General features: G+C 33.6%; 1 protein-coding gene across 1 annotated transcript in view; it reads right to left on the bottom strand.

The window, feature by feature from the left end:
• LOC132721449 (NEDD4-like E3 ubiquitin-protein ligase WWP1) overlaps positions 1–12,802 on the bottom strand; it is a 30,823-nt gene that overhangs the window by 3,608 nt on the left and 14,413 nt on the right. Inside the window, exons 7-17 of the mRNA XM_060705756.1 lie at positions 12,179–12,281; positions 10,659–10,754; positions 10,191–10,435; positions 9,505–9,589; positions 8,731–8,859; positions 7,112–7,265; positions 6,425–6,513; positions 5,471–5,630; positions 4,243–4,376; positions 3,641–3,781; positions 570–690 (exon numbers count right to left, since the gene is read on the bottom strand). Coding sequence (XP_060561739.1) covers positions 570–690; positions 3,641–3,781; positions 4,243–4,376; positions 5,471–5,630; positions 6,425–6,513; positions 7,112–7,265; positions 8,731–8,859; positions 9,505–9,589; positions 10,191–10,435; positions 10,659–10,754; positions 12,179–12,281 — 1,457 coding nt within the window. The remainder of the gene's footprint in view (positions 1–569; positions 691–3,640; positions 3,782–4,242; positions 4,377–5,470; positions 5,631–6,424; positions 6,514–7,111; positions 7,266–8,730; positions 8,860–9,504; positions 9,590–10,190; positions 10,436–10,658; positions 10,755–12,178; positions 12,282–12,802) is intronic.

Genomic DNA, 12,802 nt, shown 5'->3' with positions numbered 1-12,802 from the left:
AGGACACTTAGGACTGATAATATACAAAATATTTTTTGTGCTATTTTGTAGGATTCCAATAAAATGTTTTTTTAAATCTGGTTTTTTTATGTTAAAGCCCATTTAGCCTTGAAAATGCATTTTTTTTTAATTTCTATTTCTTTTCTTTTTTAATTTTGGTTGGGTTTTACGTCACACCAACGCAATATTTTCATTTTTCATAAGCTTTATTTTTTTGAGTCCTGTTACAGTCTGTGAATGATTTCTCACTAGCCATATAGATCAGCCATCTTTTGCTTTTTTTTGTGTGTTTGTAATTCAGACACTAAAGTTATTGTGATTTGGTTATTTGGTATGAGAGTCAAAATTCTACTTTGTTTACATTTTGCTTTCATTTTCATGAATTATTTCACATTCTGCCCTGTTCTTCCCCTTCAAATGATAATGATCTTAAATGCTCTAAATATAGTATTACAACAATATAAATCATATGTTTGCACTTTCTACAGAAAGCAAACACTTACTCATTTTTAAGGTTTAATGTGCCTTTAAAGTAATACAATTTTTAAAGAAGAAAATTCAGAACTGACCTCAATTTCTCTTTCATCAAAGTACTGCAGCCACTGCAGTGGTACAACTTCACTAAAACCATCAAGGAAAGCTTTTGTCTGTTCTTCTACACCTCGTGTAAACCTCCAATTTGTCATCAAACTAAAAAACGTAATTCAAAAAACATTAGCCTTAGTAAAATACATTCAGAATGTATCAAATTATCAAATACAGTAAAGACTGTCTTAGCGACCCCCTGTATATAGCGACGTTCTGTCTTTAGTGACCATAGTTAGGTGCGCCGAACAGTATTTACTATATAAATGGTCTGTATGTAGCGACTCCCTGTCTAGTCCGTACAACGACCATGATTTAGTCACCCGTTACGGTATTTGAGCCGTGAACAGCGACTTTTGCAAGGGGAGCAACGACTTTGGCTTCAAAGAGATTTTGAAGTCGCCCGATTTTTATAATTTTCTGTCATACTTATTTACGCCGCTAGGTCTGTTAATAATTTGTTTACCTCTCAATTAACCAATTACCGTTAATCCGCTAATTAAGAACGCGTGTCAACATCAATAATGTTCAATACACGCCGCAAGGCAAGAGTTCACTATGTTTATCTTTCTCATTACGTATGATTGACGAATCAGAACGCGCGTTGTATCTACGGCAGTTTGCATTGACCAATTGGCGACACGCTAATACACTATGACTGTTTGTTGACAATTACACAAAATGGCGACAGATTCAATCAATTTTCGCCGATAAAATGATCAAAGACACCTGCATTATACATAATTGCTGCGGTGTTTTAGCGAGTAAAGATAAACGATGCCAAACGTCTTAAAGGTGTGGTTATGTTTGAAACCTCGATTGTTAATTTTTTTCGGAGCACTTATCTGTAGAAATTATGTGGAGATTTGTATCTAATGTTTTTTTAATACATTGAACTCCGTAAAATAAACAGGCTGATTATACAAAATCTCATTAGCAAAATTGAAATTAAACATTTTCTACAATCAGATTTATCAATATAAATAACATTTTAATGAATATGTAACTTTTAAATACTAATGTTATGGTGTAGTTTATAATCTTAACCAATTATACATGCAATTTTAATACTCTCTTGTTTTTTATAAATGATTTTTGATATCTTTAATATAATAAAAATAAAATTAAACCCTTAGTATGGTACTATCCTGCTGTTCAACAAAATATTGGTATGATGTGTTCATATATCCGAATTATGTAGAGACTGTCCACAGTGACTCCCTGTCTATAACGACCTTTTTTCTGTTCTCCCATCGAAGGTCACTGTAAACAGTCTTTACTGTATATTATATTTCCGTAAACAAGACAAAATATATATTTAAGATGGAAATCTATTTCATAGAAAACACCGTCCAGTTAGCTCAATAGGTAAGAGAATTGGACTGCAAATCAGGTGATCTGGGTTAAAGTCACTTTCGTTGTGATTGATCATGAAATCTTTTCCATGGTCATTAGCACTGTACCTCTGCTCTGGCATTGGCATGTACAGAAGTTATCAGTTACTTGCGAAAGTGAAGGCAACTAGTACTGGTAAACTGCTTGACAGCCTGCCCAGGAAAGATGTGGTGGCTGAACTGTGCTCTGGTAAATTCAATGTGGTTTACTGCCGTGATCAGAAGTGAAAACTACCAACAATAGCACATATTTCTTAGATGACGGTCCTTCACAGATATACCAAGTATTATCACCAATCTGATACGGATTTATTTCAGCAACCAGACGTATCAGATATGCAACCAAAAAGAAAGAGCAAGTATCCTATGATTCAATTTCAGTTCTCATACAAAGCTTCATGAATACATTAAATACTGCCTGCATACCTTTAATCACAAAAATTGCAAACATTTTTCTACACTTTACTTCATATTACTGTAACACATCTATTTAACAAGAGCTGTCACAGGAGACAGCCAAGCTCGACTAATAAAATACTGGACGCAGTAAGCAGGACAAAACTATGAAAGAAAAACCAATTATGTATCATTATGTATTAAGTTATAGTAAAAAAAATATCATTTGTTAACATAAACTCCAAGATCAAGGGGAATAATTCTAGAAATAGTCATGCTAGAGTTATGAACCTTGTCACACAACCTGTGTGTAATGATAAGAAATATATATTTGAAGTTTGAAGTAGATACCTTAAAAAGTAAAGAAGTAATAATATTTCTTAAAGAAAATCCTAAGTTCAAAGAAAGATAAATCTGTAAATATTGCTTCAAGAGTTACGAACATTGTCACATAAAATGTAATTGATGATAAGGAATAAGTTTTTGAAGTTTGAGGTAGATACCTTTTAAAACTAAAAAAGTTATAGTAAAAAATAACATTTTTCTAGTAAAAAAATCTAAGTTTATGGGGAGATAATTCTTGTAATATTGGTGCTAGAGTTATGAACCTTGTCACATAAGATGTGGATGATGATAAGGTACATATATTTGAAGTATGAAGTTGATCCCTTTAGAAATAAATAAGTAACATTAAAAAATAATATTTTTAAGGAAAATTTTAAGTTCAAGGGGAGATAAATCTGAAAAATATTGGTGCTAGAGTTATGAATCTTGTCACATAAGATGGGGATGATGATAAGGTATATATATTTGAAGTATGATGTTGATCCCTTAAGAAACAAAGTAGTAAAAGAAAAAAAAAGTATTTTTTGAGGAAAATTCTAAGTTCCAGGGGAGATAAATCTAAAAATATTGGTGCTAGAGTTATGAACCTTATCACATAAGATGTGGTTGATGATAAGGAACATATATTTGAAGTTTGAAGTTGATACCTTAAGGAAATTCTAAGAAAAATATTGTGCTAGAGTATGAACCTGACAAAGTATAAGGAACATATAGTGAAAAATATTGACAAAGTTATAGTGAAAAATATTTTATTGCACCAAAACTTTAATCTGAAATCTGGACGCGGACGCCGGGGCGAGTAGGACAGCTCTCCATATACTTCGTATAGTCGAGCTAAAAATAACAGAATTGCTTGAAAAAATGAAAACTTCAAAATTTCTAGAATACACATACATTTAAACATTTATTTATTCACTTACTTGATATACTCCTCTTTGTTTTCATTTGTGACATTAATGTCTGCACCACCTTCCTTCAACTCGTGCTGTGAAATCTTACCAAGGACCTCAAAATCTGCCGAGAAAGTCAACTCTAGCCCGCATTCTTCTATATCATTATCTCTGTGAATGATTAAATCAAATGAGCCGTGTCACAACAAAACCAACACAATGGGTTTGCGACCAGCATGGATCCAGACCAGCCTGGGCATCCGCGCATAATAAGTCCAACTCTATTACAAGTTGAGAAACTGATAGCGTACAGCATGGATCCTGATCAGACTGCGCAGATGCGCAGGCTGGTCTGGATCCATGCTGGTCGCAAACGCACTATGTTGGTTTTGTCGTGACACGGCTCAAATTGTTTAGACTATGTTGTACATAATAAGAATATTTTCCTATTCAGTCCATACATATTTTGAAATTTTCCCTAATAACAATGAAGCTGAATGCACTTGTCCAATTTGAAAGATGAACATGTACATTTTAATTCATTTCATAATTCAATTGGCAAAAAAAACACAAACTGCTGCCAATGTTATGACTATAAAACTAAACACTATTCTATGATAAAAATGACTCACTTGATCCAGTTTAATGAGTTATAAAATTCTGTATCAATAGATTCCAGATCCTTCAAGATCAACTTCTTGTTCAGCATCCGTTTATAGAACGGCAATGTGAAACCGCTGTCAATAAATTTACCATGGTACAAAGCCTGAATATCAAAAAACAAACAAACAAATATAAATAATTTATCTCATAAACCACAGCGCAGGAGTGTAATAAAGCCATTTATTAAAAACAATATTATTCTAGTGATATAACACTGACGTGACATAATTCGTGTTATATACAAACATAGTGTTTTAATTGTAAACCGTTCTTATTTGGCATATGTGATAAATAGAATATTATACTCCTATAGATTCAATACTAAAGTTATTGAACTTTATAAATAAAACAATATCATATCATCAGAGCCTGGCATAATAATTATGATTTTATTCAACTTGTTCAATAAATTTATATTTAACCTACACTTATTCAATATCCTTTATTTACCAAATGTACAATATCCAAATGCTGTTTTAATCATTTAAACTTTATTTCTTTAATTAAATTCACCTAAGTCTCCACTTTAAAAAAATAATAACAAACAGTAGACATTAGAAAATCTAATAGGCAAATGGTTAGGCCATCCTTAAAAAAATGTTTGTTTGCAGTAACGCGACCGACTCACAAAATTTGCCCCTACTCAAAATTTTTTTTCATTGTCTGGATTTTTTTTTGAATCAGAAAATTATGCCTTGTGCTTTGTTTTTAAAAAAAAATCGACCTACCTACCCACCTTGAAAATTCTGGGTCGGGTTACTGCAAACAAACATTTTTTTAAGGATGGCCTTAGCATTTACTTTATTTAAAACTTGCATCTCTTTCATTGAGATAAAAAGAAAGGTAAATGTATAAAATCTGCTGCTACCTAGAAATAAATCATTTAATCTTATTACAGGCAAGTTCCTTATTATATAAGAAACTTGCATCTTTGTTTTAACAAATGTGAAGAGAAGACTATTATAAAAATACATATACTTCACAAAACTTCATAGCAATCCATTTCAAGTATGCAGGAGGAAAAAAATTCATTATTGCATGTGAAAGTATGTCAAATCAATATCTCCGTAATTCTAATGTCTGCTTAAATGACCTTAATACAAAACCATCAAGAATGAGGAATAAACCTTATTCTTTAAACAATTAGTCTAAAGTACTTATAAGTTTCATGTTCTGTCTAGTGCATTAAATGGTTACCATAGCAATAAATCTGCCAATAAATCTGAAGTATACGAGATGGTCTGGATTGACGCTTGAGGCAGCATTTATCTGTAAACTGTAGTTACTGTTGCTTGCATATTCAAACAGACAATACATCGGGTTTAACACATCGTGGGACAGGTGGAAAAACCATTCTCTGAAATAACAAACATGGGAAAAAAAATGTGAAACATCTAAATAGTTTTGAATTATTTTTTCATAAATACATGGACATTATAGCAAAAATTTACAAGGTTTCTTTAGGACAGATTTTTTTTACAAGCAGAAGTGATCAATATTCGATGGTATGTTATAAAAGTTGATCGTAACTTTGTAAGAAAAGTGTTGACATAAAACCTGAGGACTCTTGCCTCTCACCTCAAGGTTTTTTCAGGCAATCTTTACTTATTCACAGTTAATGATTGCTTTCAAGTCTGTTTCATTTGTTTGTTTGTTTCATTTTACGCCTTTTCCCAAAAGTATTTCAGTCATATAGGTGGGTAGTTTTAAAACCCCTCATTTCCCGGAATTACAAAACCCGTATAGACATCTTCCTCTGTGTAAAAAACCAGCTCATCTCCCGGGGATCAAACCAATGCCAGACAGGTAACTGGATTAGACGTCATTGACTCCAACCCCTCGACCACGGAGGCGGTTTAAGTCTGTTTCACAATTGAGTGAAAAAATGAAATATTCAAAACTAGCTTGAAATTTATGTCAAATCACTATAACTGTACAATTTTAATAAAGTTGACCAATCAATCAACACAGATTAAGTTTAAAGGTAAGTTTATTCATATAAACTGTTGTTTCTACTCTCATGAGTCTTCATCAGGGTTTGAAAATATCTATCAAATTAGTTCAAACACCTTGGTCTTGAAAATGTATACAAGATTATAATAACAAGATACTCAAACTATTAACTGTTAGCAGAGTCATAGTGAATCTTACCTTGCTACTCCACCATAATCAAGACCTTCTTCACCTTTGAAAATGATATACAATCTCCGTCGTAAATCAAATGGTTGTAATCGCATAATCTGCAAATACATTTTGAAAAAGTTTTATTATAAATATTTTTATGTAGTTTTTTATGTTGTGTGTTAAAGTCACATCATAAATGCAAAGCTCATATGGTGCAACTTTTCAGCCTTGGTAACTTTCAAACTATAATGGTAACGGTCCAAGATATCAGGTGCCTCTGTATGCACTATTTTAAGCACAAACTGGCATTTACAGTTCACTTTCTGTACTGCTTTTTCAAAACAATGAATTTTAACTCCTGGTAGAATTCAAATTTGCATTAGTGAGTCACAGGTAATTTAAAATTTGAGTAAAAACCTTTCTGCCAAAAAGATCAAAGATGTAAACAGTCTTAATACAAAAGTGAAAATTCTTAATAATTTCCATTCATTTCATTGAATATCATATATATGGATTTCACCAAAATCAGTGACTGAAGTGTTAAATGATTTTCGAAGCGACCATTATTACTATACAGTGGTTAAAAACGAAATATTCTGCAAATAACATGGAGATATAGTTTTACAACTCTCGTTCAGCCTACGAAACAAGTCCTTGATAATTAACGAGCTGTAGAATCAGGTTTTATAAAACGTTTCAATAAAATTATCATACCTGAGCAAAGGAATCTTCAAAGAGGTTATCTCGGGATACAGTGACCTTCACATGACCTGGTAAGGCGTTGGATTGACAAAGGTAACGGAACTGACCTAGTTTCCATCGGAAACTACGTTCATACTGGATAGGCACACCATACGCTCCCTTTGGCCTAAAACAGAAAGAATATTATCTTATTACAGGAACAGTGTTCGAAATTAGCAGTAGTCCTATAGCCCCTGACAACTAAATTTCTCCTTGAGCTACCAAGTTTTCAAAGTAACAAGCCCGACCAGGCTACTGTATTTTCAGAACTCCAGTTTTGAAAAAGTGAATCATGCTAGTGAAATGTCTTTTGGGCTAGTGAATATTCCAGTCTAGTAGCCCGACCAGCCTAGTGGATTCAAATCCTAATTTCTTACACTGCAGGAACACCATAATTATCCTTGATTGGCCTAAAAGTCTTATTATAGTATTACATAGAGGATATTTGTTTGTCTTGCATGTAAGATTGAAATATATTTCACTGAGTGAACACCAGACGCAGTATTTTCCGAGTGGCGTAGCCACGGGTGAAAATATAATAGCTGGTGTTCACGAATGAAATATATTTCAATTTTATATGTAAAACAAATAAATTTTCTTTTTATTTCATGCTTTTTAACTGATTTTAAGTACTTCTTTACAAATTTTGCCGCGTAACGTCGCGCATTCTCCCTTGTGATGTCATCACATCATGACGTCACTATCAATTTTGAAATAAAGGTCTGTAACATTTCTCTAATTTTGTTACATTTTTTTTATGATGTATGATGACATCGACTTTCTTTTCCTAAAGAAGCAAAATTTACGCATGACGGCATTTATTTCTGCCCGTTATTCCATTTAGTTATGATTTTCTTTTCATCCGCATTCAGATATAGTCCGGCTACTGTGAAAATTATATTTTATAAATTTCACTAGTGGTTTATCAGAATATAATCATCTGATATATTACAATAAAACACTGGAAAGCATGAAATAATATAATTATTTTGCTGCCTGAAAAGTATCATTAATAATTTTGATCATTAAAGCGCTCCTGGACTTCCAAAAGTGGAAATTTGCGAGTCATTTACTCATTGACTTTGACTTGTAACTTCTGAGCAGTGTTTGTCCTTCTTTACCTATATAATATGACTTCCAATTTGTGAGACATGTTGCAGTCTCCCGACTTCCAAATTTTGAAACTTAAAGAAAGTCCTAGTATTCTATGCTCCAATTGGCCTAAAGCATAAAAATATTCTCGTCTACACATACAGTATCTTCCCTAAGTCAAACCAACCCATTTTTTTGTATTTTGGTATTGAAATCCCTTAAAATTTTGAAGGGACATATCCAAATTCAAAGCAGGGCAAATCCATTATACAAATTCATCATGGTAAAGGGTTAAAAGTTTATCGTTACTTGAAATTTCATTTTAGTCTTTAGAGAAATTTACACTTCATCACCTTAGTGCAATAACTAGTTAACCCATATGAAATTATAGGAACACTTAACCTGTTACTGCACTAAGGCAATGCTTTGTTCAGAATAACTTATCAAATTTCACAAGATAGCATAACTGCTCATCAAGTAAAAAATTTGATGCAACTTACCCTTTAGAAGGACCTCCCCTGGGATCCTGGAATGTGGTAGTTTTTGTGTTATGATCAACAAAATATCTTATACCCTCTGCTGTATATCTCATCTCCCAACCTTCAGGTAATGGGTCTTCTTGTATCGTTCTGAAAATAAACACTTTTATGTTTCAATTTGTATACAAATTTAGGACACGAAAATTAATTTTTTATAGTGGGATTTACCTTGCACGAACACTGTAAAGGTCATATGGTGACATTACAGCTTTTCTGGTCGACAAAGACCTCAGGTGCCCCTCCGTGCATTATTCCATGGGCACAAAGGAACACTTAGTGGAACCACTGACCTTTTTGATAGCTAGCACATGAAAAAATGCAAAGTTCCTGTCAGGATTTGAACCCACACTGGTCAGGGGAAAGTGGTTTGAAATCAACAACCTTAACTGCTCTGCCACGAACTCCCCACAAACAATTGTTGAACAAAATAAAACTTGTTTGTATATCTTCAAAATTATCTGAAGAAATTCTTGCTTAAACTCTAAAATGGTTAAAACAGCAATCTGTTCCTTGCCATCATGAAAATATTAAATCCTGTGAAATTCATGCCGAAATTCTAATGAAAGCATCACATAACTAAAGTTTTTTCTGTCAAATCATATCAACAATTAAAAAAAAAAAATTAAAAAATTAACATTGACATCGAACAATTCTATATGAAAACTTAATTCTAGATTCCTATAAAGCTTGTTCAAACATAAGCCTAATCAAATAATTGATCAGCATTTTTCTTACCCTTGCGTTCTCGGATCTTCCCATTGAGTTGTTCTGTTTTTATGATTGACAAAATAAACACGCCCATTGGCATCTGCTCTCTTTTCTGAAAATATCACGACAAAACAAGCATAAAATGTGAATTTGATGTCATCTTAAACTTGCAAGAATACGAAACTTCTTATAAGAAACACACTAGAATTTGCAGGTAATGTTCTATTCTAAATTCTCTTGAATCTTATTGTGTAAGTAATAAGGCACATAACCACAAGTTTCCTAGGACCTAAAACATGAACCTATTAAAAAAGTGGTATAAAATTAATCATAAAGAAATATGGCATACAACCACAATTTTCCTGTAGCCTATAAATTGAACTTTCCATATCAATTTAAATTTCAATATAACCGTTAATTTTTTCAATAACCTATGAATAGAACCCTTTAAACAATTTTGGTTGTGTATATAAAGAGACAGCAAGCAAGAATTTTTTTTCCCTAAAACTTACCACTTGAACCGCCAGAATTATTTTGGGTATAAGGAAGACATACAACCACAACTTTCATGAGCTATCAATTACACCTCTTCATTAGTGTAACTTAAGAAAGATGCATTCAACCAAAACTTCCCTGGGACTTATATATTTGAACCTTATACACTGAATCTCTAGTAATATTTCCAGCGGTGTATATAAAGAAAGAAGACATACCCCATCCTTCTGGAAGGCTTTCTAACGAGTCATCCTGAGGTGTGCTTGCTGACGGCATCATCGTGCTGTTAAACAGAGTTCTGTTCTGCAGTTGTTCATACGCCTGTGTACGCGTGTTGTTCCAATTTTGTTGCCAGTTTTGTACATTGGCTACGAAATCTATGCTCGGTCTCTGCCACGTTGTCGTACGCGTGTTGTGATCCACATAATACACTCGACCACGATTATCAACACGTCTTTCCCAGCTGAAAGAAATACACATGAACATTTTTTTAGTATTTTACATATTTATTAAAATGTTTTAGCGTCATACACAATTTTAGACTCATAAGCAATTCAGTGTTGTACACATTTTCTGACTCGTAAAAAAAATCAGTATTATAATGTATGTAAATTCATGCCTTAAAGTTCCTTAATAGATCATTCTAGACACAAATTTCACCTAATTAAAACACATGCTTCACTTACCCTGAAGGTAGAGGCTGGGGTCGTTCCCAGGTAGTTGTACGGGTATTATGATCAACATAATATGCACGACCATGTGGGTCTGTCCTCATTTCCCAACTAAAATATAATACATACACAACAATTAGCTACATATAAGGTAACTACATAACCAAAGAATTTTCATCTGTAATATAACAAAAAGTAAGAATCTGAAGCAGAAATATACACAAACATTTTCCTGAGGGTTGTTCATTCCCTCGAGGCTTGTGCAATTGAGTTTAAAGCTTTCATTACAATGCAGCAAAACTAAATATGTTTAAAACTAGAACTGTGTTCAAAGGACACGGATGCCCCCACTGTGCAGATGTGCACCTGTTTTAGAGGAGTTGCGTTCACAAAATTTCTATATGGTATAAAGTGAAAAAATAAACAAAGGGCCATAATTCTGTTAAATTTGGTCACAGCAAAAATTCCTTTCTTTACTTCTATCTACACATTAAGGTTGTTCATCCCTGGAAGTTAAAGCAAAATCTGCCATCCAGTTTAAGAGGAGTTGCGTTCACAAACTTTCTATATGGTATATAGTGAAAAAATCAACAAAGGGCTATAATTCTGTTAAATTTGGTCGCAGCAAAAATTCCTTCCTTTACTTCCATCTACACATTAAGGTTGTTCATCCCTGGAAGTTTAAGCAAAATCTGCCATCCGGTTTAAGAGGAGTTGCGTTCACAAGATTTCGGGACGGACGGACAAGTGCAACGCTATATGCTCCCACTTTGTGGGGGCATAAAAAACTTATTTGTGGCTTTTAGTTGTAGAATCATTTTAACACAATTGAAAAGCCTATGTACCTCAAAAGTAACAAAACCAATCAAATTTATTGGCCAGCTTCTCTCCTGATTCTGAAAAACAACCGAATCCAACTGGCGGTAACTTGAGTGAAACGTCGGGTACATTTTAACCCTTACCTTACTGGCATCAACTGAACCTACCCAAGCAACCAGTGCAGACCAAAACAAAGCACATCTGTCAAACTAAACATGGAATGCACTTGGTTACTATTCAGCCTGTACATATCTTAATTTGTTTGTGCATATGTATTTCATCGTCAGCAAACTTCATTTTCCACCTTAATTCATTTGATTTGACAATCATATTAAACGATATATCTAAAAATAACATATTTAACCGTTATGAAAGCTGAACGCCATCTTCCGTGCATATTTCAGGCCTGAACGGGCACCTGAGTAGAACCATAGACGTTCCGAAAGCTAGCTGGATAGCTTCCTCACAACATATTTTAAAATCATCCCTTAAAATGATGAATGGTTTTGTCCAAATTAAACGGTGGACCAGTCGATTTAAGATAATATGTCTTGTAAGGGATAAACACATGCAACTAATCATGGAATGCACTTGTGTGCTTTTCAGTCAGTACATATTTTAAAATTATCCCTAAAAACGTTGAATGGTTTTGTCAAAGTTGAAGGGTGGACAAGTCCATTTAAGATAATAAGTGTGTTAAGGGTGTAAATACATACCCAGCAGGAAGAGGTTCATTGTTGTTGGCGGTATCTGAATTGGTGGTTGAGCTTTCACTGCTAGCTGGAGGTGGTGGCCCGAGAGGAGGTGTTCCATCACCAGCTAAAATAATTAACAAATGAGCCGTGTTATGACAAAACCAACATAATGGGTTTGCGACCAGCATGGATCCATGCTGATCCATCCATGCTGTTCGCTATCAGCTTCTTCAACTTGTTAAAGGGTTTGTGAGCGAACAGCATGGATCCTGATCAGACTGCGCGGATCCATGCTGGTCGCAAACGCACTATGTTGGTTTTGTAGTGACGCAGCTCAATATAATGTATGAATTTCCAACAGTGCATTTCTAGAGATTTCAATGTGAAAACATCAGACAGAGAACTGTCCCAGAGTTTACTTAGTTTAATACACCATTATACATAATACTGATGCTCTGCTAAGACAAAATTGTTTTTAAATAATTATACTACACAGACATGCACATAAGGCCTTCCTATCCATTGATATAATGGATTTCAGCTGCATGCCTCCAATCAGCCAAAAAGGTTATAAGAAAATCAAACTTGAGAAACAACATATTTCGAAAAGTAAATCTATTCAAGTTTCAAGTAATAATGTACATG

This window comes from Ruditapes philippinarum, unplaced genomic scaffold, assembly GCF_026571515.1.
Source record: "Ruditapes philippinarum isolate M1 unplaced genomic scaffold, ASM2657151v2 ctg1766_1_1_1_1, whole genome shotgun sequence".
NCBI lineage: Eukaryota > Metazoa > Mollusca > Bivalvia > Venerida > Veneridae > Ruditapes > Ruditapes philippinarum.
Note: the sequence above shows the minus strand (reverse complement) of the source record. Positions and strands in the feature narration are given on the sequence as shown.